The 25,022-nt window shown below is 53.2% G+C and overlaps 2 protein-coding genes across 4 annotated transcripts in view; one reads left to right on the forward strand and one right to left on the reverse strand.

Moving 5' to 3' along the window:
• Positions 1-4,901: 4,901 nt before the first annotated feature.
• On the reverse strand, positions 4,902-11,771 carry DAO (D-amino acid oxidase). 2 transcript variants are annotated; one of them, XM_008494529.2, is made up of 11 exons: positions 11,663-11,771; positions 10,429-10,634; positions 10,201-10,315; positions 9,789-9,865; positions 9,297-9,362; positions 8,692-8,746; positions 8,181-8,285; positions 7,606-7,688; positions 6,854-6,971; positions 6,406-6,504; positions 4,902-5,113 (listed from the first exon to the last, which is right to left on the reverse strand). In XM_008494529.2, the coding sequence occupies exons 2-11, from the start codon at positions 10,620-10,622 to the stop codon at positions 4,991-4,993; spliced, it is 1,035 nt and encodes a 344-aa protein (XP_008492751.2). In that variant the 5' UTR covers positions 10,623-10,634; positions 11,663-11,771; the 3' UTR covers positions 4,902-4,990. The 2 variants fall into 2 exon arrangements, with proteins under 2 accessions (XP_008492751.2, XP_030316759.1); XM_030460899.1 differs by having other exon boundaries at positions 10,429-10,653.
• Positions 11,772-13,122: 1,351 nt separating this feature from the next.
• The window catches only part of SSH1 (slingshot protein phosphatase 1), a 35,808-nt gene continuing 23,908 nt past the window's right edge, over positions 13,123-25,022 (forward strand). The window contains exons 1-2 of one of the 2 annotated variants that reach the window (XM_030460863.1): positions 13,123-13,252; positions 17,116-17,156. In XM_030460863.1, coding sequence (XP_030316723.1) covers positions 13,187-13,252; positions 17,116-17,156 — 107 coding nt within the window. In that variant the 5' untranslated portion in view covers positions 13,123-13,186. The remainder of the gene's footprint in view (positions 13,253-17,115; positions 17,157-25,022) is intronic. The other variant, XM_030460867.1, reaches the window with a different exon arrangement.

A 25,022-nucleotide genomic window follows, 5' to 3' on the forward strand; every position in this document is an offset into this window, starting at 1 on the left:
CTGTGGTTGGATAACTCACTGTGCTGCCCCAAAGGACTCATGTCCCTTGGGCTGTCCCTGCCCCGTGCCAGGTGTGGGCAGGACATGGCAGTGAGGAAGCAGTTTTTTGGGGGGTTTAGGTGAGGTTTTAGGTGACCAGTGAGCTGGAAAACCTGTCTTACCTTTGCCTAGGGCCACCTGTTCAGCCTTTAATGATAATTCTGACTCCCATCCTCTTCCTCCTGCTCTTGGGAAGGTGCCAGCCCACCCCGAGGTGGGGACACAGGGTCTCTGCCCCTCTGGGCTTGCCAGGAGCTGTGTCTGGAGTTTGGGGCACACCCCAAGGCAGGCAGAGTCCCAGGAGGTGTAAAAATGCAGGGGAGAGAGAACATAAAGTGTGTGACATCCCTGGCCTGGGGAATGCCACCTCCCAGCCTCCCTGCTGGGGTGCTTGGGCTGTTATTAATTGCCTTTAGTTAAAACTCTGCTTTTCCAGTGTTAATGTTGATATAACCCTTTGTTTTGTTGAGTTCTCTGTTGAGTTTTGTTGATTTCCAAAGGACTGCATCACTATGGCCCTCAAAGGTGCATTCCCAAAGCTTTAGGTGAGGTATAAATACCTCAGAAGTTTGCACATCTGGATACTGCAGGGCAAGTATTTCACAGGTAAAGATTTCCAGGCAATGCAAAACCTTTTGATGCTGTGGGGTTGTTCAGTTTTAACCTGAAAAAAAAAAAAACAAAAACCAATTTGAAGGTGGTTTTGCTTTTCACTTTTTATAAAACTGTGCATTGAAAATGTATTTAATGATCTTAAAGGCGAAGACTGGTCCTGCTGAGACAACTTCATACTCTGGGTCTTTGCTTTAAAGACAGTGATGCCTGAATCATGATCCCAAAGCTCTCTGAAGCCTGGGAGAAACTTCCATGGATATTCCCAGGCTTTGGAGCAGCTGAAGAGAGGCAGGAGCCCCCCTGCAGCTGATCCCACCTCACCAAAACCAGTAGGAGCCTGTTGGGGACAGAAGGAAGTTGAGGTTTTGCAGGTCCTTGCACACTGTTAATAAATGAAGGAGATTTTCTGTTGTTCACTGAAAGACTGGAGGACGTTTGGGTTGATACACAACAGCCTGTGAATAATCACAAGTCATATTTTGTTAATATGGCAACACCACTGATGTGTATAAGAAGCTTCCAAAGATTGTTTTACACACTGTTGAGTATTTTTCACTGCTGAAGGAATTGATACAGTTCATTTCAGACAATAAAAGGAGATAATTTTGAATTAAAATCGAGAGCAAACAGAATTGTGGGGTTCAGAGCTTTATCAGCTACCCAATATATTGATGTGCAAAGCTGTTGTGGGGAAAATAATTCCCTGAGTGTGCTTTGATGGAATGGTTTCTTACTCCTAAATGCTTGCTGAAAGAACACTGAATGTTTTCCTGTGTTTGAATGTACAGTTTCTAAGCTGGACACATTTTAATGTTTAAAAACTTTATGTATAATCTCGAGCTTGTTGTAAAATACTCCTTTTGTTCTTCTGGTACTGATGCAACACTGGATGGTTCAATTCCACACTAGGTATTTTATGTTAAACAAATAAATAGTTTTTTCAGTAAAAAACCCCAAGCTTTTGGCTGTTCTGTGTCCTTTGTGAAGGGTCAGCACTGCCCCAGTGTGTGTGTGTGGACAGAAAAGTCACAAGATTCGTGTTCTCATCATGAGTAACCTCACAGCCAACCTCAGCTAGATATCTTTAGAGTTATCTTAAGAACTTGAGTTGTTTGTTGGACAATAACACCCAGTCAGGTTTGCTTCTTGGCTGCAGGTAAGCTCTGGCAGTGCCTTTGATGCTGCAGTTGGTGGCTCAGTGTGAGCCTGGACTTCAGGGCAATCAGGGATCTTTATTTACTTCTTTAATATCAACTTTTACCTGTCGTGTTTTTATGGAATATAATAAGTGCATAACCCCAGCTGTATTCCTCTGCCCTTTATTATTATTCTTCTTTTGATGTCCAGTAATTACAAACTCAAGCTTGTTGGTGCCTGCCTCAGGCTGAGTGACCATCTGTGGGTGCTGTGTGCGTCCCCAGCTCAGCATCAATCCTCCTGCCCTGGCACCAAGAGGCTGGGAATGGAAATGGGAACTCCAGGAGGGTTTCTGTCACCAAAGGAAATATTCATCCTTTTTTTTTTTTCCCTACAGCCAACTTTTTGGCATCCCTTGGGCATTTCTAAAGCTCCTTCTGTTCCCCAAAATGCCCGAGCTGCTCTTTGCTTACAGATGATAACTTCACTGACTGCTTGCTGCATTTCCAGCTTTGTTCTGTGTCACATCCTTTTGGGAACTCTGAGCAAGGGGGTACCCAGGGGTGGTGGCTCTGCAGCCCCCCCAGCTCCTACCCCTGCCCCAGCAGTGACCTTCAGGCTCCTGTCTCTTCTGTCCCTCGGTGGCTGCCATCTGTAAAACACTCCTAAAATCCCAAAGCTGAGGGATCAGTGAGCTACCTGAGAGTGTCCCAAACATTTCTGTACAGGGAATGGGTTCTCTGTGGGCTGGGAGCAGCAGGCAACCACTTCACACCCTGGGATTTCAGTTTCATTTGTCTACTCAGGATCTTCCCCCTGCAGGATGGAAGGTGAGGAGCCAAGGAATGAGGATTTTCTGGGATGTTTCCATGGCATCAGCTTTTGAGGCCCTATCATTAAAAGGAGAAAGCATCACAGGTGAGATATTTGAATATTACCTTTATTCACTCGTATTTAAACTGTGGCTTTTTAGAAAACAAACAAACTAAGGCTGCAACCAAACCATGCTTCTGGGGCTTTCTGTTGGCTGTGTCAGATCACCTACAGGGGCTCCTATAAGATCAGAAGAATCAACCACTGACTGCAAGATAAGCAATGAGCTGCTACAGCCCTGCTAATGCAGTGAAACTCCTCTGAAATCTGAAAACTTGGGTTTAGATTTACAGCAGTGCAACTGGGAGGAGAACATGGCCCTTTCTGCCCCTGTGCTCAGCCCTGGTGAGGCCACAGCTTGAGTCCTGTGTCCAGTTCTGGGCCCCTCAGCTCAGGAAGGAGATTGAGGTGCTGGAGCAGGTCCAGAGAAGAGCAAGGAGGCTGTGAAGGGATCCAGCAGAATTCCTGTGAGGAAGGGCTGAGGGAGCTGGGGGTGTTGAGGCTGGAGAAGAGGAGGCTCAGGGGAGACCTCATCACTCTCTGCAACTCCCTGAAAGGAGGTTGGAGCCAGGGGGGGGTTGGGCTCTTTTCCCAGGCAACTCTCAGCAAGACAAGAGGGCAGGGTCTCAAGTTGTGCCAGGGGAGGTTTAGGTTGGAGATGAGAAAGAATTTCTTTCTGGAGAGGGTGATCAGGCATTGGAATGGGCTGCCCAGGGAAGTAGTGGATTCTCCGTGTCTGGAGATCTTTCCAAAGAGCCTGGATGTGGCACTGAGTGCCATGGGCTGGGAACCACGGGGGGAGTGGATCAAGGGTTGGACTTGATGAGCTCTGAGGTCCCTTCCAACCCAGCCCATTCTATGAAATGAAATCTCTGAAATCCTGGGTCTGGAGCAAAAGGAAAGGTTTCACCCAGTGACTTCCACCACAGCAACATCACAGCTCATTAGGGTGAGCAGTAATCAATCAGCGACTTTACTCCACTTTTATTCCATCCTTTTCTTGATTATCCCTCTGGCAGGAGGCTGCAATACCTCAGGGGAGCTGCCAGCTGAGGGGGGAACCCTTTTCACAGACAAGGGACAGGACAGGAGCTCTGAATTTTCCTGTGGCTGCCAGGCACTGCTCTGCCCTCCCCTGTGCCCTGGCAGCCAGGGGTTTCCTCTCACCTCTGCTGAGTGACTGCTTGAAATCCAGGTGCCCAGGAGGTGAAAGGAGCCCAACTGCACTGCAGTCTCTCTCCTTCCCTCCCTGCAGCTGCCTGGCACATCCCAAATGAGGCTGGGGAGCTATTTCTGGCACATGGAGTCAGAGGGAGAGAGAAGCTGCATCAGAGATGAGTAAGTACCAGTTGGCTGCTCTGCAGAGGAGGGAGCCCAGCCCTGTGTGCCAGCCTGGGACAGCCCCTGGGTTTGAAGTTAATGCTTCTTGACCATTCAGGACCTTTTTTTGTGATGTTTTTTTAGAGCAGGAAAGACACGTGGAGTGGACACATCATCCAGACTGTACCTTCAGACCAGCACCTTGGGTTCTGAGCCACTGGCCAGCCCTGAAAAGCCATCTCCTCATGGGATGTGTCCCCACTGCTCCAAGGATTCCCAACCTCTGCCCAGGCTGCTCCTCTCAGAGCTGCTGCTCCAGCCCTGAATCCCAGATGGAGGGAAGGAGGAGCTGAAGGAGTTTTAGGGAGGACAGCAGCTATCTTGCCTCTGCTCTCTGCTATATATAGAGCCTGGCAAGTTCACCAGGCTGGAGCATGTGGCTTTTGTTGCTAAAAACATCATTTGGGAAGCCCATTTTAGGCAACTGCTGCTCCCTATTGCCTGGGACAGAACCAGGTGCTGCAGCCCCGGGCTGTGTCCTGGCATCCAGGGAAGGAAAACTGCTGGAGCTGAGGCACGGTGCTCCCAGAGCTGTCCCTGCTTCCCTGGGAGCTCCCGAGCTGCTTCCTAAGGAGCTTTTGCCTCCTGGGCTCAGCTTGGAAATCTCATTCCAGGTGTCGGGGCAGCCCCTGGGGACCTCAGGTGTCACTGGCTCCGTGAGGATCCCGTCCCGATGTGCAGGAATTCCAGCTGAACCCTTTGCAGGATGATTCCCGGGGCCATCAGTTTCCTTTCCCAGGGATAATCAGCCTGGGATTGAAGCCTGGTGTTGAAGCCCTTCCCTCGGGAAGGTCCTGCGAGGCCGGGATGGAGGGAATCCTGGGGAATGGCAGGGACAGGAGTGGCAGCCACCTGGAATGGAGGGTTGAACGTGTATCTCTGGGTTATTCACATCTTCCTGCTGGGATTTCTCCAGGTGCTGCTGCTCCCCTCATCCCGGGGGATCTCAGAGGCGGGGCTGGAGCTGCTGCTGCTCCCGGAGGATGCTCCCGAAGAGCCGCGCAGCTGCCAGGGCACAGCCCCAGTGGATGGTGATCCCGAACCCCCCGTGGCCGTAGTTGTGTATCACCTGGAGGAGGAGAGAAGGGATGGGTGCTGGGAACCCTCAGCTCGGAGCCCTCTGGGGCTGAGGGCAGCCGGGAGCCCCGGCAGAGTTTGGGAATGTCCTTCATGTGTCCACCCCCCTCCAGGAGCTCCTGGCACAAAGCTCAGTGCCTCGCTGCTCTTTCCCTCCCTCCAAAAGCCTCTGGAGGGGCAGGAGAAACTCCCCGTGGTTCAGCAGGACCCTGGAGCATCTCCTGCAGCCTCAGAGCACGATGTGTTCCATCCTACCCACAGCTTGTTCCTGCCAAGGTAAATTATTCTGCTTTGGTGGGAGCCCTGACTCCCAGCTGGGATCAATAACTTCACCTCCCCTGTGCCAGAGCTGAGGTGCTGGTACAGGCACAGAGTGATCCATAAATTAATCCAGCCACAGCACTGCTTTGAACAGGGCTCTGAATACACCGATTGCTTCCCAAGGCTTTCCAGCTAAAAATTGAATACATTCTCATGACATTTAATTACATTTTGCAGTTGCCTTCGGAGCTTTAATCTCTCCTTCCAAGCTGCACTCAGATCAAGGTCTGCTGGGGAGTGATGTGATCCTACAGGGAAGGTAGGAGCCAAGAGCAGATGGCACTCCTGCCATGCCCTGTCTCCTTTCTCTTAAAAAAAGGATATATTAGCTGTGCCAGGCAATTTAAGGAGCCATTGCCCTGGGGGAGGTTTGTACCAGACACCAAGCTTCACCTCCACAGATGCAGCTGGGTTTTGCAGAGCCCTGTGGCCCCACCTCTGGTGCCTTCCCCACATCTCATTTCGTGCTGCTCGGCCCAATCTTTCCCACCCTGAGCATTTCATCAGAAACTGAGTGTTGGGTGTTATAAATCAGGGACATGAAGTTCCCAGGCACAAGGGCTGTGCACATCAGGGCTTCCTGCAGAAAACCAGCCTGCTTTAAATGCTGAAACATGGTTCACATGCACCTCGTGTGACCCTGGGATCAGCAGAGTCTGTCTCCCTCCTGGGTTGGGTTGGGTTGGGTTGGGTTTGGTTTCTATCAGGAGCTAAGCTCCAGCTGCAGGTTTTCCTTTAGCAGGAGCTCTCCCTGCCCACCCCCACCCCCATAAAACCCCCCAAATTTCATGTCTTTGGCACTGGGCTGAGCCTGGCTCAAGGATTCTCCCCTAATCAGAGAGGGGGCAGAGCAAGGAGCCACATGCAGTGCTCAGCTGGAGCTCAGGGCTGCTCTGCCAAACTCCCAGGGACTCAGGCACAATTAGCACCCTGGTTAATGACATCCAGGGGTGTCCCCAGTACCTCTGCCTGGCCGTGCCCATGGCTCAGGGTCTCCCTTTCCAGGCGGACACGGGGACGTGTTGGTCTCAGGCCACTCCACTCCTCTGCCACCTTGGCTGTCTGCAAGCAGAAACCCCTCAGCACCCAGGCAGTGTTCACCCCACTTCCAGCAGCCCAAAGTGGGGGCACTGCAGGTGGGGGGGACACAGAGGATCCCCCATCCCCACTGCTGCACCCATTCCTCTGTTCTGTGAGGGATGAGGGGGCAGAAGAATTTGGGGTCCCCCCCCAGCAGGTGGTGGGGATACACCCCGGGGTGGCTGATGCTGCACAAGCCATGGGAGCTTTGCAGAACCCCCCCAGCTCTCATGGAAAGATGGAGATTCTGTGATTTGTGCTCAGTGCCCGTGGCATCATCCAGGCTCTCCATGCCCCCCTCCCCAGAGGTTGTGGGGTGGGGGTCCCCCACCTGAAGCTCAGGGAGGAGCCTGCAGCAGCTCTCCCAGATGGTTTTGTGATCCTGGGTGCTGTTCTCTTCATTCCAGTTTCCAAGCTGATTGATCCCTCCCAGGACAGTAAACTCACTCCTGCACCAGAAGGAGATAAATGGGGGTGAGTGTCCCCAGATGTCCCTTGCTGGGGGGTGCAGCAGGGGACCCCCAGCATGGATAGAGGTGTCCCCTGTGCCTGATTTGCCTCCCTTGGGAGCCAGCCTGGTGCCCAGCTCAAACTGGAATAAGCACAGGGAGAAAAACCCACATGTAGCTGGGACTGAGATCAGAAATCGCTTGGGACACTTTGCCTGGGGGCTGGGAGCATTCAAAGCTCCCATTTATTTAAGGGTTTATTGCCTAACCCTGGAATATTAGCCCAGCAGGGAGTGCCAGAGATGCAGCCTTCAAGCTACAGCTAAAAACCCCTTCTGCTTTGCCAGAGCTGGGCAGATCACTGCTCTCAGGAGGAAACCAGGGCAGGATGAACATGCATTTATTTATCCTGCAGTTTAACTCCCCTGGGTACATGCAGGTGCTGCTGCTTCAGAGAGATCCCAGCTCCCCTAAGGAAGCTGCTGGTGGGAAGCAGGTGGAAAGTGCAAGGAAAATGCTGGAAGTTGGGCCTGGTATGGACCTGGGAGTTCCCTGGGAAGCAGAAAGCCACATCCAAGCTGATGGGTTTGGTGTCCTAAGAGCAGAGCAGTGCTTGCCCTCAGCTGTCACCTACCCTGGGATGATGTATGGGGAGTTGTAGATACCAGATTTAGTGTCATGAGTGATGATGAAATGCTTCACCCACGGGGCCAGGACCTGAGAGATGAAGGAGAGAGGGTGAGGGAAAGCCAGAGAGAGGGGTCCCTGGCTTGGGGAGGCAGCAGGAGGGATGCTGAGATCTGCACATGGTGCCCACCCTTCTGCTCAGCTCATGGGAGACTGGGAGGGCAGGCAGGCAAGTGCAGGAGCTTTCTACCTGCTGTGAGTCTGTGTTTCCCCAGATAATCATCCTCTTTCCCGAGGATTTAATATCTTTTAATTACTGATGTTATGCCTCTGGCCTCCCCCCACCTCTCTTTGATGAAGAAATGTCCTGGAGACTCAGGATGTCCCCCCAGCTGAACCAGGAATGAGATCCAGGTTTCCAGCTCTGGTGGCCACTCATGAAGGTTTTCCATGACCAGGGTTTGCTGGGAATCAGGAGCTGACCCCAGTGTGGCTCTGGCCCCCTGAGTCCATATCTTGTAAGGTGTCTATCAAATGGCTCCTCCTGAAAAAAAAAGGACACCTGCCCTGCACCCACCTCACCTTTATCACCTGTCCCCGGCCGGGCTGTAGCTGAGGGTCTGGCTGTAGCTCCCCTGCCCGCATCCCAGTGCAGTTGATCACAACATCCACACCCTGGGCAAAGACCTGGGGAGAGGCAGAGCCAGGGGCTGAGCAGGGCTGAGGTTTCCCTGCAGCCAAACCAAGGGCTGGGTCCAACGGGCTGGGAATGACCCAACCACAGGGGCTGGATCCAGGGCACAGCTCCCCCAGCTCCTGTCCCCAGCACTCCTCCGGGTGTTGCTGGGGAAGGGAAAGGCAAAATGCTGGGTTTGGCTGCAGCCTCCCTCAGTGCCAGCAAAACGTGGCTGCTCCCTCCCCTCTCAGCTACCTCTTGATGCCCAAAGGTCTTTCTCTTTCTTGGTGGCATCTGTCTCCCAGATCTTGGTGAATTCTTGCCACTGTCCCATCACTCAAGCCAAGGGACATCATCCCAGAGCAGCACATCCCTGCTGGAGGCTGGGGGATGCCCCGGCTCCATGCAGCCACTCACCTCCTGGAAAGATCCAACCTTCTGATGGAAAAACTTCACTCCTCCCTGCCTTAACCTGGGAAGAAGGAGTTCCTTTGTTACCAGGAAACTGGAAGCAAATGTACCGTTCAAATTAACACCTCTAATTGATACCCAGAGCAGGGACAGCTTGTTGCTCCTGCTAATAAACAGCCATTCACTTCTCAAAGGTTCCTAATGGTCTCCAATCATCAGCTCAGCTCCCTGATGGCCCAGAGCCTCTGAGGGTGATGAGTCCTGCAGCAGAACCCTGCTGGACCCCACAGGAACAAACCCAAGCCCCACTCCCTTCCTCCCCCTCCTTTGGCTCATCCTGCTCTTCCCCTGTCCCGGTGCTGCCGGGGGGCACAGGGTTGTGAGAGCAGGAGAGGATGCTCAGGTCCCCTCTGGGTGCTGTCACATCGAAGCCACCAGCATTCCCAAGCTGAGCAGCTCAGAGGGGCAGCAGGACACGGGGCAGCAGCCTTTGGAGTCAGCTCAGCCCCAGCTCAGAGTGAGAGAAGGATCTGGAGCGAGCCCTTGATGTGCAGGATGAAATCCACACAGCTCCCACATCCCACCAGCATCTCCCCAGCACCAGCACTCACCTCTTGGTGAGCCAGGGCAGGTATCTCCTGCCCTCCAGCATCAGCGCCGTGTTGAACCAACCATAGCTGGAAGCAGAGGAGGAGAGGACCTGGTAAGGACCCCCAGCAGCTTTACACCCCCAGCCACCTCCAGCCCCTCTGCTCCCCACGGCTGCTGCACCTCTGGGACCCCAGTTCTCCCTTGGACAACAAGTGTACAGGCTTTTCCCTCTCCTTACAGCATAAACCCCATTCTGCTGGTTTTCCTCCCCTGGTTAAACGTATCTGGTGAAGGAAGAGAGGGGTTGGAATGGTTTCCATGCTGGGCTGCTGCTTTTTTGGGCTTGTTTGAGGTGTTTGCTACTTATGTTGAGGGACGTGGCTGTAAAAAAGCAAGGCCACTTCTGCACCTGCCAGTTCTTGTCCTTGCAGCCCGTTGGCAGGACAGTGCCTGGGACCATCCAGCCTGTCCTTCCTGGAACTGGACTCTCTGGAAAACAGCCTAAAAAATACCTGTAACCAGGGAAGAGTTCAAGCTCTTTTGATGTCAAGTTCCTGAATCCCAAGACAATGTTCTTCCAAGATGGGTCCTGCAACAGGGAAAAAGGCCCAAACTCGTTAAGAAAACTGAATCCCAACAAAACCACCCCACCACTATGGGACAGAAGCCACGAAGGGGGACACATCCCACCCCAGAGGAGCACAGGGATCTCCCAGCTCCCACCCTCGGAGGGCTCAGCCCTGATTTGATTCCAATATTGCATCAGGGGGTGTAGAAAACACCGAGTCCCGAGCAAACTGTCCCAAGACGAACTTGGGAGGATTGGGAAGCATTCAGAGCATCGTCTGGGAAGAAGCACAACCCTGCCCGCCCCGGGGCAGCCTCCAGACCCTGCCCAGCCCTGGCTCTGACTTAGCTCCTTACCGGCACCGGCTGCGTGAACAAATTGTAGCCAGAAATGAGGAAAAGTCCCATTTCCCTGGCTGCCGCTGAGCCCAGGTGCCTGAGCAGGTAATCGAAGGTCTCTTTATTCCAGATCCTGCCACGAGAAGAGGAGAGCGGTGGCTCTGCCAGCCCCGTGGAGCTGCGCCGGCTGCTCAGCCCCTCGGGTAGGGATGGGGGGGACGGGACGGGAGCCCCCTCCTCACTCACGTCTCCTCCAGGTTGCCGTGGTCGCTCAGGTAGGGCTGCCACAAGCCGGCCGCCCCGTCGCTGGTGGTCTGGGGGGTGTAGCGATCGGCGTAGACCTCCAGCTCCAGGCTGGGTGTCAGCCCCTGGTACTGCTGGTGGATGCAGAGGGCGGTGGAGAGGCCGATCACCCCCGCCCCGATGATGGCCACACGCATGGCTCCGGCTCTCTGTGCGGAGGGAAATGCCCCGGAGGGCACCACGGGGGGTGAGGAGCAGCTCGGATAAATTGGGGCTTGCTGGGAGGGAGCATCAGCTCCTGCAGGACTGGACTGCAGCGAAGGGGCTGGGTTGCTCCTGGTGCATTGGTGCGAGTTGTTTTTAAAGCCTCCCAAGTCCTCTCCAACACCCACCCGAGCTGAGGAGGCACAAAATCACAGAGGGAGGGCACTGCCGTTTGCCATGGTGCCAGGGGAAGGCTTCTCTATCGATCCAGCCTCTCTCCAGGGAGTTCTGAATCCTCCCCAGTCCCTGGCACGGGCTGGAGATTGGTGGGAACAGATGAAAGAAATGGGAAACCGCGGGTGTTTTCCAGGGATTGATGCCATGTCTGATAAATCCAAGGATGGTTCCTCGGGGCTGCCTGCACATGAGGGTGGCTGTGCCACCACCCTCAAACCTTACCACCACCCCAAACACCACCACCTCCCAAAGGCCCAAAAAAGGACCTGCAGCCCTCCTTGAGCCCCTGATTCTTCAGTCTTGCTTGAGCTTCCCTGCCTTGTCCAGACTTGGAGAAAGCCCCATGGACATTGTCTGGGCAGAGAGCAGCCAAGGACTGATAGGAGGAAGGGCTGAGGGTCCAACAGGGGAGATCACCTCAGCCTGGGTCACATCCCTGGACACTCAGCCAGTGTCTGGACAGGAGGAGGGATGCCAGAAGCACGCCAGCCCTGGTTCTGGACAGCCTGAGTAAATCCTAGCCCATGGTTTTATTTGGACAAGGTGAAGTGCAGCAGTGAAAGGCAGCCCGCAGCGGGCCTGACATTTGCTGGGATGGGGGATGAGCACTCAGCATAGCAAAGCACCAGGAGGAGCAGGAGAACCGTGCTGCTTCCCATCTGCTGGCGTTTTGTTACCCAGAGCCAGCCAGGACCGAGGCCACCTCCTCTACCTGCAGCCACAGGGATTCGCCCCGGGCTCAGCCACGACCTCCCTGATCCATAAACAACGGAACCAGAGGCTTCCAGCAGCTTACCTGCAGCCTGCGTGGGCTTCAAGATGTTTCCAGAGGCTTGGACCTCCTCAGACAGCTTGTTTACAGCCCAAAACTGTCTGCAGGACAAGGTCCAAGCAGCCAGGGCAGCAGCCAGCCCATCCCTGACTGATGGGGACAAAGTTTTTCTTCTGGACCCAGGGAGGAGGAGTTCCTGTGTTGGATCTTGGCAGCCAGCCCCAGAGTCACTCCTCTGGAAGGAAAATGGGGTCGCTATGGTCCCTGCCAAAAAGCTGATACTTGTCACCATGGTGACTGTTGGATGCCCTGCCCAGTCCTGGCGGATGGGGACAAAGGGATGGGACTCTCCAGCCACTGGGTTCCTGCAGGATCTGGGAAAATCGGATAGCTCAGTCTTAATTTTTATTTTGGTAAGAGAGAAACAGCATTGCCTCTCCTGGTAGACCCCCCAGCTCCCCCCTCTCAGGGCTCAGATGGTTCCATTCCTCATGTCTAAGCTGCCTCTCCCTTCACAAAACCAACAACTTTAGGTTTTGGGTTAAAAAGCCAGGTTTGTGGGTGTGGATGCTGTTAGCAGCAGTGGAGGCACCTCTAGTGGCTACAATAAGGGATTTTTCCATGGTTAAAGCTTTCATAAAAGGGGCAACAAAGATAGAAGAAATGGGAATGAATCCCCTGCCCAGGCTGAGGGTTTCAGCCAGGCAGCACAACCCACACTGGCCACAAGAATTTGGAGCCACAAATGGCACGGCCAGGGGTACATGGGCTGGGGCAGGGGGATGCTTTGACCTGACATGTCACCAGGGATGCTGCAGGAGGGTCTCCTGGTACCTTTAATGCTTCGGGGAGCAGAGTGCTGCTCGCACACAATTTTGACCCAAGAATCATCATGGGGTGCAAGCAACCGACCCCATCCATGCTGCCTGGATGGCTCCCGAGGGTGGCACTGGGGACACCAGGGCTCAGGATCTCTCTCCGGGGGGATGATCTCGTCCACCGGGTGTGCTGCCCCAGGAGAAACGTCTGGGGCAGGTGGTCCCTGGGCCCAGGGATGCTTTTGGCCCTCACCCAACATCCTCAGTCATTTAGGGCTTTGCACACAACCAGCAAAGGCTCCGACACGAGTTACCCCATCACTCCTCTGCCTCTTCCTTTGGCCACCCCCGACCCCCCGCACTTCCTTCGCTCCCCTTTGAAGGATGCCCCGCGCTGCTCAACCCCCACCAACACCTTTTGGGGCCTTTTTGGGGCGATGGGGATGGTGATTTTCCCACCTCCTGAAACCAAGGATCCCCCCTGGAGGGGCTGACCCGCACCCTCCCTCCTCAGCCCACCCCAGCGCTGGGGTCCCGGAGCTCGGTCCGGTCCATCCCTAATCCCGTCCCGTCCCGTCGGGTCCCGTCCCGCCCCGCCCCGGGGCCGCCCCCGCCGCATCCTTCGCTCCTCCCCGCGGTGCCGGGGCCCGTGCGGGCTGCGCAGCCGCCGGGGCGGTGGAGGCGGCCGTGGTCCCGCAGCCTCCGCTCCGGACCGGGCCGGGCCGCCGCCATGGCGCTGGTCACGCTGCAGCGTTCGCCGACCCCCAGCGCCGCCTCCTCCGCCAGCACCAGCGAGGTGAGCCGGGCCGAACCGGGCCGAACCGGGGAGCTGGGAGGGACGCGGCCCCGCAGCGCCTCGGCCGGGCCCCGCGCATCGGCCGCGTCCCGCAACCCCGCGGCCCTTCCCGCCCCTCCGTGCCCAGGCGGTCCCGGGATGCTCCATCCCCCCCCGCACGCTGCTCTCTGTCCCTCCCAGCCCCCTCCCCACCGGGGCTGTGCCCCCCTCCTGCCCCCCCTGAGCCCCGGGGCAGCCCCGCTCCGCTCTTCCCCTCTGCTCACCCCATTCCCTCGCCCTCATCCCGCAGCCACCACCGCCTCCTGCCCAGGGATGCTCTGCCCTGCGCTGTCCCTCTGCAGGGCACCCAGGACAGGCACCCTGGGTGTCCCCAACACCCTCCCCTGGCTTTTCCCAGCTTTGGGTTTCTGTCTTCCTGCACTGCAACCCCCACATGCCATCCAAACACTGCTGCAGCCCCCAGGATGTTTTGTTTTGTTTTGTTTTATTTTATATTTTATTTTATTTTTTCCTTCTTCCCTACAAATCCCTTTTTTTCCATCCCTTTTTTTTTGTGACTCCCAAAGACCAGCCCGGTGTTTCCCTGCCTCTCCTTCTTGTGCATCCTTCCCTCCCCCTCCCTTCCCTTCCCCTTGGTGCTCCCTGCCCTTGGCTTCGCTCTGTCCCTGCTCCCCCCAGGTGAACAATCCTATTTGTCACCTGTCAGGTCCCTGTGACTCCCTCGATTAGCTGAGCTGAGGAGGGGGAGGCAGGAGGGGGACAGGGACACCAGGCTCACAGGTTCTCCTTTGCCTGGAGGGACCCTGGGGGTTCCCTTTTCTGGGGGTTCCCTTTTCTGGGGGTTCCCTTGGCACAGCCCTGGCTGGGGGATGTGACCCATCCCCACTCTTCTGCCACAGATCTGTGTGCTGGGGTTTGGGCTCCTGAAGCTGCAGGGAGTGTTTCCTTCAGAAACTTGGGAGGCAGGATTTTTTTTTTCTTTTTTTTTTTTTTTGGTGCTTTCCTGAGGAATTTCCTTGGGTTGTGGTTTTAGAGTCTTAAAGGGGACCCAGTGGCCACCTGATGGACAGAGCTGTAGATGAGCTGTAACCCTGATGCAGGCAGTGGAATTAGACTGGATTTAACTGGTGCAGGTGGGAGAGGAGTCACAGCAGTCTGCCTCACCTTGCCACCTACATCTGCTTTAGGTGCTGCGTTGTGTTCTGTCTTCACTATTTTATTTTTTTTTTCAGTGGATTGACTGTGTGAGTGTCCATTTCCCTCTTGAAAGTGTTGTCCCAAACCTGTCCCCTGGTTTTGTGCATCCCAGGGCACTTTGGCCACTGGTGTGTGTGGCTCCCAGAGGGACTCCTCAGCTGCAGTTCTCTTTGAGTGCTTCCTTTTGGCATGAAATACCATAAAACCATCAACCCCCCCTTTTCCAAACCCAGCATTTTGCTTTTACAAAGCCAACTTCAAAGGAGAATCCCATCAAAAAGTGCCAGTGTGGCCTTTGGCCTTCTGTGATCTTTCTTGCAAGGAAAACCAGGGCTGTCTGGAGCTTTTAGCCTAGGGGAACAATTATTAGAGGATTGTTTTTTTAATGGGAATCAATGTCCAAATGGCCTTGCTAATTGTCAGTGTGCTGCTGGAGCCTCTCTTAACTCATGATCCTGAAGGAGTTCAGAAAATGGTCCCTGCAGGAGTGTTCATGTAGCAGGGGGAAATCCTGAGGAGCAGAGAGGAGTTCATGCACACTTCCCAAACTTCCACACACTTCTCAGCTCTGGTATCACCTCTTTCCACACCCCCTCCTGCCCCATTCCAGGGCTTTCAGCCCTCCTGCACTGTTTCCCAGCTGGAAAGGGATGGGATGGTGGTTGTGGTACCCATGATGGGATCCCTGGTGAGGGTCACAGCACCAGGTGCTTGGTGCACCATAAAATCTGCCAGCTCAGAGGATGCTCTCGCCAAAACAAGATGCACTTGGTGTTTCTGCTTTGTTTTGGGGTCACTGCTTCTTTTTAAATAGAAAACACAAGGAAAGTCAACTTTTGAAAGTCGAGGTTTCTGCAGAAGATGAGCCTGGAGCAGATTCAGCAGCAGAGCCACAGCTGAGGACACTCAGGACTTCACAGTCACATTTGTTTAAAAAGAAAAAAAAAAAAAAGTTTTTTCTTCCCCTTGTTGCTACGTGACAAACCCAAACAAACAGCTTTGACCTCACACAGGCCAAAAATCTGCCAGACCTTCCCAGGGCTGGGGGGTTCTGCTCTTGGGGGGCAGTGGGGCTGGGGGTGTTCCCAGGGCGATGCTGCTGCTCCATCCGGGCTCTGCTGCCACTGCTCACTGTAAACAGACTAAAAATAGCCATGGGATGATTCCTGCCATCAGCTGCAGTCCTTTTGGATGGGCTTTGTGTCTCTCTCCTCCTCCAGATGGTTATATTTCTAATATCCAGCCTGTGTGGTTGCATTTGGGGTTTGCTGCTTTTTTTTTGGTCTCCTGGCATGAGTTGTTCCTTGCAGTGTGTAAGCAGAGCAGGTCCTGCATGCTCTGACCTCCAGAGCCTTCACTTGGAGTGCTGGGGAACAGCCCAGGGCATGCACACACACACACCACTTCAAGCTTGAATATTTTACATGAAACTATTTGCTGATTTTTCACCTCTAAAAAAACCACCTGGAAACATTAACCCCTATGGTGGCTTCTATCTGATGTGACTTTAGGAGGTGAGGTAGTAAATAACAAAATGTTCCCTGGGGGTTGGCACTGATGGAGCATCTTGGGTCCTTCCAGCCTCATCAGACCCCTCTGTCTGTTGTGTTCCATGTTTTTCCTTGTGCAGGGGGATATCTCAGCTCCCTTCTTTCCTTCTCGGGTCCCAACCACCTCTCCAGTGCAGCCTCAGGGGATGCTCCTGCCTCCTTTTGTCAACTTCAGGACCAGAGGAGGAGAAATATCTTGGGGCCAAATTTTTTTTTCCCCTGTCACCTCTGGATGCAATTGACTCCAGCTCTGTTTTGCTTTAACATGGAATTCTGTCCAGAGGGTGATGGAGAGGTTGAAGGAGGAGGCGTGAAAACGTTCCTCTCTGAAAGCAGCCTTAGGTCAGCTCCTGTGCTTCTGTCTTAAGGGGAGGCTGTAAAGTCAGCAGCCAGGTTTGCTACCAGGGGGACTTTCCCTGGTGGAAAAGTGACCATTGTAATACCTGCCTGGCACCAAAGCAGTGAATTTATCAGGAAAGCATCAGACCAGGGCTTGTTGATGGGCACAGTCCTGGCCTCAGGACCTGTCTGTGCCAGCATCCAGGTGGAGGTGGCCTCACTGGGGAGGTGACAGCTTCAGGGCTGGGTTGGGGTTCAGGAGCTGGAGGTGTCTCAGCTGAAGGGTTCCTGTCCTGTCACTGCACACCCTGAGCAGCATTCATTTGTGCCCAGCATTCATTTGTGGGCAGCTCTTCCCCTGCAGCCTCCTCTGGGCCAGGCTGTGCTGCCACGTGTGGGCTCAGGGGCAGGGCTGTGTCTGCACTCCTGGTGACGTGGGGGTTGGTGATCATCAGACAGATCTCTGCTCTGGGACTGGCTTCCAGGATAAGAACCTAAGAGCTTTACAATCCCCCTGAGCCCCTCTGTCACCCGGCACTGGGTGCTGATGGCAGCCACAGCCAGGGAGTGGCATTTGTCCCTGGCACCAGACAGAAGAACCCCATGGGAAGCCACTACCCCAAACCTGTGACCCCCAAACCCATTACCCTAAACCTGCAACCCCGGGGGTGCTTTTTATTTGATTTTTTTTTTTTTAATGGGATTTAAAAAAAAAAAGTTTCAGTATGGCAACAAGCAGCATGTAACTTTCTCTGTATCCTTCTTTTCTCCCCCCAGCTGGAGGTTGGCAGTGATGAGGAACGTAAATTAAATGTGAGGTAAGCAGAGATTTTGGGCTGGACACATCATCCCCACTGTTGTTAATTATCTGCCATGTAACTGAGCCCTCATCCCATGCAGGACTGGAGGGTGTGAGCTTGCCAGGAGGGGTCTGCAGAGAGCTAAATACTGGGGAGGCATAAGAAAAAAAAGCCTAAAAGAGGGTTTGTGGGGTTTTATCCTGGCAGAAAGAAAGTAGAAAGTTGCTCATCAGCTCTGGTCACAGCACTCACCTGTTGCAGCAGCATCCCTGGGATGGAGAGAGGGTTCCACTCCTGGGTAGGGGAGAGCCCTGCTCATTCCTGGGTAATTACCCCTCAGGAATTTGATAGTGGGGCTGTGTGGAGTTGCTTTCTTCAGGCCAGGGAAGGAGAGGACTGAGATATCTTGCTGGAGAAGAGAAAGGAGAGAAAGGCTTCTCTTGCTGACCTTGTGCATACCCCTTGTATTTAATAGCAGTCACCAAGAAGATGGTTTCTTCTTTTGCATGTTTGGTTCTTGTGCTGAAAGAGGAAACACAACTTTATCCCTTTTCTGTCCAAATTAACTCTCTGTCCATGTACAGATAAGTGGCTGGGAGATGGTTGGTTCTGGTTGGGTCTTTCTGCCCATTTTGCAAGGCAGGCACCTGCATCCACCCCTGACCACAGGGACTGTAGGGGTGGCAGGAGTGGGACTGGGCTTACAGGCTGATAATCTTTTACTGGCTTGTAAAAATGCTGCAGCAGTGGCTGTGGTTATCCTGAGAGCTGTCCCTCAGTCTCTTGGGGCTGCTCTGCCATCTTCTGTTTTCAGGATAAGAATCTGGTAATTAAATCACTCGATAGACCTCGAGAAGAGCTGGGCAGAGAGCCTCTGATGGAAACACTGCCAAGGACTGAAGGAAATGTGTGGCCCTGGTGTGGACACAGCCCAGATGATAACCAGAGCTCCTCTGGTGGGGAGGAAGGTCCATCCCACCCCCTTCAGTGCATGGAGACTTTACCCAGTGCCCATAGGGTGGCAGAATTGTTCAACTTCATGGTGCTGCTTCTCCAGCAGCTGAGTTCAGGTCAAAAAAAATAAAAATAAATTGCAGGGTATGATATTTGTGAGTCCTTAAATCCTGGTCCAGCCTTGGTAGGGACTTAGGTGACAGCTAAGTGCCCTGGGTGCAGGGGTTGGCAGTCCAGTGCCTGACTTTGCAGATCTCCAAGATGCTAAAGATTGGGAAAAGGGGAAGGGCTGTTGGAAAGCAGCTGCCAGCTCAAAGTGCATCATTCATTCAAAAGCAAAACAAAACAAAAAATCCAGGATTTTTGTTTGAGACGGTACAGTTGGGTCTGGTTATGTGAGCTCTGGGATTATTTTCTTATGGAATGGGTCTGTGTCATGGTTTTACAACCAGCCCCATGCCTTGGTGCTCTCTGGTGTAAGAGCAACAGACCCTCCTGGTGCTTTCTGTCATTCCAAAATGCTTTTCTTCCCGAAACAACTTTTACCCTAAAATAGACCAAGGGGATGTGTTCTATCTTCAGCTTCTCTGTCTTCTTTCTTGCTATCTGCCTTTTCTTCATGGGCTTTAAAGTCTTCCTTTTCACTCGCTTTCCCAAAATTTTGCAGAAGCAAAGGAGATCTCCCAGAGATAAGGAGATGCCCACACTGATTCCAGCAGGCAGCCAGGAGTCCAGTTTGCTCCCCAGTAAGCTTCAGGGCAGAAGAAAAAGCAGGAGCACAGATTCAGATGAAAACCTTGGTGCAGCTGGTGCAGACAGAAGCTCTGGTGTCTGAGTCTCTGTGTTTCTGTGTCTGCTGAAATCTTCCTGGATGCCAGCCAGGGGATGCCAGGGATGTTGTGGCTTGGTCCAGCAGGACCTTGAGACATCTCACCCAAATCTTAACAAAACCACTGGCAGGGTTGTGTTGAGTCTGGGTTAGCTCAGAGTTAAGCACAGCTTTAATTTTTACAGGACCTTATTATATTGACCTTATTATATTTAAAAGCACTAAAACTTATACATTAAGCCCTTGACCTGTAACTTTTTTAGGGATTTTTAGGGATTTATGGATGTGTTTTGTTGGAGGCAGCACTGAGTGAATGGTTTCTACCCACAGCTTGATGTGACCACGTTGATAGTACCAGGAAGGTGCAGGGTGCTGGGGCAGCTGTCTGGAGGATTTATTTGTGGAGAGAGCAGCTTAGGAGGCACTTGACAAGTCCTGGAGTGTTTATTGTCTCCCAGTGAGTTGGTGGGAGATCTTGGGGCAGAAGTTGCTGACTTGAGGAACTGTTCAAAACAGGATGCTGAATCACATCCTGGCCAGGCTGCAGCATCCTGCCCGAGCCTGCTGCACACAATGGGGAGGCAAAGTCACAAACTCCTGACCCTCTGTGGCTCTCTGGCTCAGAGGTGTGGCCCTGGGAGCTGATGCAGATATAATTAGTGCTTCCCATTTTCTGGTGGGGTGTGTGGGGGACGTTCAAAGCCCCAGGAGCCGGGGAAGCGTGTGTGGATTTGCGGCTGAATTGGAGATTTTGGCCTTTCCAGGAAACTGTTGTGGACTTGAAGCTGAGCAGCACAAGGAGTTTACTTGGGTGTAGGTAGAGTAACAGCAGGAGGCTGCCAGTTTGACAATGTGATCAGGCCCTTTTTGGAACCCTGTATGAATTTCTTTTTTTAAATTTTTGTTCCATGAAACCTCAGCAGTTTGGCAAAAACCCTGCTGGCCTCGTTATCAAAGCTTCTGGCTTTGCACTGAAGGTTTTGTTGGTTTTGTTTTTTTTTATTCTCTGAAAGGCCAGCGTGGTTACTGTTTATTTAGGTGTTAAAGAGCAGGGTCAGAAAAATATTTTGGTTCCAAATGCCTCTGGATTTTAAATACCTTAATCTTTGCTAATCAGTTGCCAAGTTCTGTGAGTCAGGGATTTCTCATAGGAATCAGAGCTGTGCTCTGCCTGGCAAGTGCTCTTAAGATGTTTTTGGAGAATGTGAAATGGACAGGGTGCCTTCAGGAGCATGGCTTTCCTTTTATTGAAGGGAGGGTTCAGGTGGTTTTTCTTCTTAATTCACAAACATTTATGCACCCCTCTGCTGCATCTGGATCCCTGATGCAGAATCACTCTACTGCTACACAAAATAATAAAAATAAAAATAATAAAAATTAACCAAAGCCAAGCCCAGCCTCGAAGAGCTGAGGATGCAGAGTGCATCCACTGCCTGTTGAGGTTTGTCAGGGCTCAGAAGGACTCTTCTCTGCAGAGCTTGCCTTCCCTCTGGAAGCTTTAGAAGCAGAAGGCAGCAGGGTTGGGGCTGTGCAGCCCAGACAGAGCTCCAGCAGCTCTCCAGAAGGCAGGAGATGAGCTGTGATGGTGGTGAATTGTGTGTAGGGGCTTCTTCCCCTGGCAGCCAGTGCAAGGGTTGGTTGTTTGCCACCCCAGAGGGGGATTTCCCTGTTTCCAGCCTCTCCCTGCTGTTCCTGTGTCAGTCCCTGCCAGGTGTTGCCCATCGGACCAAACTCTCCCCAAAGCCTCAGTGCTGATGTGGGACCTGAAGTCCCTGCCTGCTCCTCATCTGATCAGCACACAGAATCTGTTCAGGGGGATTCATTAAACTGCCAGTCCCCCCCTCCCAGCTCACCTGTGTTTCTGGATGAACTCCTTGCTGCAGGAATCTGTGGCCTTGGGCTTTTGTCTGCTGGGCAGAAAACCTCTGGGGCTCAGCATCAGGGGCCAGGGCATCCTGAAGTGCAGTGAGCAGGACACAACATCCCTTTTATCTTTCCCAGAAAGCTGCCAGGTTGCTTGTTTGCCCTGTGTGCCCTCCAAGCAGTCACATCCAACACTGACATCCCTGTGGAGATCACTGCCTGGGAACATCTCCCTCCCAGCCCTGGAAAACTGCTTGGAATATGCCTGCTTCTGATTCTGCTTGCAGGAGATGGGTTTGGAGTGGGGAGGAAAAAGAAAGGTGACCCTAAAGTTTTTACCAACACTTGGCTGTACTCAGGTAGCTTTGCCCCAGCTGGCTGTCCCCTCATTTCTGGGGTGCAGGCTGCTGGGCAGGCAGGTTGTGGTCCAGCTCAACTCTAGAGGGGGTGTTTGGGTCGAGCTGGAGCGGTTTCCACTCTGCTTCCACCCCACGTGATGTGTCTGGATTTATTTTATTTTGTTTTTACACGTTACCAGCCTGTCAAGTGCTCCCTGGGCTCCGCTGCCTTTTTTGGAGTCCTCCTGAAACCCAGGATCCAAGCTGGTTTTTGGGTTGCTGGGCCACCAGCAGGGTTCTCAGTCGTGCTTCCCATGCTGTGTCCTGGCTGACCTTGGTGCACAGCACTTGGAAGCTGCTTCCTTAATCCTTGAAACTATTATTCACCTTCCTTTTCTTTTCCAGGGGTTGGCCTTGGAGAGTTTCCACTTGTTTCTCTGGGAGCCACTGCTGAGTGGGTGAAGTGGGGTGGCTTCAGAAAGTAATGGAAAGGATTAAAACAATGAGTTGGTGAGAGGAATGCAGGAGGGTTGGCTGAGGTGCTGACAACTCAGCTGGGGAGGAGAAGAGAAGGATCAGCTCCTGCCTGGGAGCATGGGTGGGATGCTCTGCCTCTGATGGGTTCTCCATGGCAGAACCTGGGGACTGGTACCATCCCATCATCCCAGTATCTCTCCTTCAGCTTGAACCATGGCTCTGAGACACCTCCCTGGCACTCCTGGGCTTGTGGTGTCCTCCCTCCCTGCAGCTGTGGCAATAACATGGCAACAGCAACACCCAGAAAAGTGACCTGTAGGAAAACACAGGGGGTCTGTTGGGGCTTTTAGTGGGGGGCAAGCAAGGAGCCATTGTTTTGGAAATAGCTGTTTTTCCTCAGCCCACCAGGATGCTGCATGGGAGCAGGTTCACCAGGCTGGAAAACCATTCTGTTGCTTGAGCTGGGACCTCTGTTTGTGCCTCCCTGTGCTGTTTGCTGCCTTCCCTTTGGGTCTGTGTGCCTGGGCAGGAGGGAGATGCTCCACGGAGCTGGATGGAGAAGCCTCCCTCATCCCTGGAGCAGGGCTAAGGGACAGGGGCTGGGGTCAGTCCCCAAGTGTGGGCTGGGGACAGGGGTGCTGGGGGGCTCTGTAGGGTTAATGCTTTTCTCCTAAGAGTGAGAGAAAGGTGACTTTATAGCAGTTGCAGGGCAGTTGTGCAGTCTGAGGTCCAGAGGGGATCTGGCCCCGTTCTCTCAAGGCTGTGGCTGTCACAAAAGTGACATCACATTTCAGTGGGAATCTCAGAAATGCTCCTTGTGATTCAGCCCATCACATAGCTGGGGGATGCTGTGAGCAGCCTGGTGCCTTTTTGAACCCTGCAATTAATGGGATGAGCAAAAAGGATTTCTTCTTTTCCTTGTGAAACAATCCCTTGTTTTACTTGGCTTTTCACCATCCAAGTACTGGGGATTCCTAGAATTTTCTCTTCCCAGCCTCCTGGGAGCTGTTCCTCTGACTTCTTTTGTGCAAGTCCTCTGGAACAGGGTTTAATCCTGCTCGTTTCTTTGCTTCCCTTTCTCTTGGATGCTTTCTCCAAGCTGCTCCTGTGTTGCCCATGGGCACAACTCAGGTCGTGCCACCACAGTGTGGGTCAGTCAGTACCTGAGCCCAAAGCATCCCAAGCCCAGTGTGCAGGAGGCAGAGGAGCAGCAGGCTGTTCCTGGGGGGAAATCAGGGAAAGCAGCTTTTCTGGGCTTTGGGATTGATTGTTTGGTTTTTTCCCTCTTTTTCTTCTTTTCTTTTTCCTCTTTGTGCTCGAAGAGGGTTTGTATCTGGGGCTGTGAATGGCCCACAGTGTCTCAAACCCTTCTCAGCATTCTTGCTCTGTGGATGTGGCCCACGCCTCTCAGCCAGACAATGCAAGCTCAGACTCCCCTTTTGTTGCTGCTCTGCTAAAAACACCAGAGAGAGTGAAGCCTTCTGGGTCTTCCTGCCTGCCTGACCATCATCATCACCTCTGAAATGGATGGGGGGATCTTTGCCCCTGTGAGAGGCATTGCAAGACCCCCCCCTTCATAGGAGCTGCTGGCTGGAACCTTGGCAGGCAACTTGCTGCTGCATGAAGGGCCCTTGGGTGCCTCCAGGGAAGGGGAGATGTTCTCCAGGTGTCTGTAGGAACATCAGACCCTGCTGGGCTTCACAGCTCACAGTTTGGGTTTCTTCATGGGGTGACTTGGGGTCTGCAGCTCAGGGAGTCTGAGAAGTGATGACTTTTTGTAGCCCATCAACGCTGCACCCTTTGGTTTGTTTGTTTGTTTGTTTGGGGTTTTATTGGTAATAAACTTGTATTTTAGAAGACTAATGTTTCCAAAAATTGCCTTCAAGGTATCTGCCTCCTCCTGAGGTGCACCAGGGAGTTTTCAGCACCACAATCCATGAAGTAGGGAGGACAGGAGAAGGTGCCTGGTCTGAAGGATGGTGGGGATGGGGGAATGGTGGGGATAAAGGGATGAGGGGACAATGGGGATGATGGGGATGAGGGGATGGCCATGCCCCAACACTGCAGGCTGCTGTCAGATGAGCCCAGAGGCCATGTCTGTCCCTTGAGTGCTCCAGCTCAGCCCCTGATGGGCACCCCCATCTCTGCCCCTGCACCATGTGTGTGTTTTGCTCCCTTAATGAGGGGGAAATTAAGAAACTTAATTTGGCAGAGATTTAGTGCCCAGAGAACAGGATGGAGACCCAGAGCCTGGTTGAGGTTTCATTGCAGAGCTTTGGAATGTGGAGCTCTGCATCTGAGCAGAGGTGGAAGGGCAGCAATGGGAGAGATGCTCAAGGTGGAATATTAAATAGAATCAGGAAAAGGAAAGAACATCAGAGCAGGGTTTTGGTTGGAAGAGACCTTTAAAGGTCCCATGGTCCAACCCTTTGCAGGGAGCAGGGACATCTCCAAGGGGATGATGCTGGAGCTCCATCCAGCCTGCCCTGGAACCTTCCCAGGGATGGGGCATCTCCCACTTCTCTGGGCACCCATCCAGACCAAGCCCCTGGGGTGCTGTGTTCTGCCTCTCCCAGCTGGGCACTGTTTTCTGAGTTTTTAGCCTAGCAAGAGAGTGCTGAACCAGCCTCAGGCCTGGCTGTGCCTTCCCAGGGAAAGGAGTTTTCTCTCTAACTTCTCTGTATGGTTATTTTGGGATGAGTTCTGTAGCTCATACATTAGTAGAGGTTTTCCTCATGTCCTGCAAGGTGACTGCATCTTCTCTGAGAGTTCCCATTCAAGCAGGGACTGGGGTGCCTGAGGCTTACAGGGTTTTTCCTGCCTGAGCTGCAGTGCAAAGCAAGGGGAGGTGGTTCTGGGACTGGCTTCCAGCTTGCTCTGTCTGTCTGTCCAGCTCTGCCTCTTGTTCCCAAACCCAGTGTTTTTAGACAGATTGCTTGCTGGCATTTGCTGACCCAAGGGGCAGCATTTCATAACCATTCACAGGCAGTGCCTATTGTGTTCTGCAGCAACTCCAGATGTAATTGATGTGTCTTGCAGCCATGCTCCTCTGGAGCTTTCCCAAAGGGGAAGAAATATTTCCTTTGCAAGTTGAGCAGTGTGGAGTCAACAAATGGAGCAAGGGACAGTGAAGCAAGAAGCTCACTTTCCACCCACTCCTTGCCAACCCTTGGGTGCCATCCCTTGAGGTGCAGAAGGGCTTTACCAAGTCTGAATCTTCCTGCTGACACTTTTGGCATTTTCCAGGTGCTTTTCAGCCTGGGTTTTGACCTCCTGTAGAGGGTTAATGCCTCTGGTTGGATAAGCTGAGGTTCTGGGGTGGAAGGAGGGCTGGTGTGCACTGGTTCTGGAGCACCAGGGTCCTGGGGCTGTGGCAGAACTCCTGGGCTCTGGGTTTGAAGGGAGTCCTGTACAGTAGCCATG

The sequence above is a fragment of the Calypte anna genome, chromosome 15 (assembly GCF_003957555.1).
Source record: "Calypte anna isolate BGI_N300 chromosome 15, bCalAnn1_v1.p, whole genome shotgun sequence".
Lineage (NCBI taxonomy): Eukaryota > Metazoa > Chordata > Aves > Apodiformes > Trochilidae > Calypte > Calypte anna.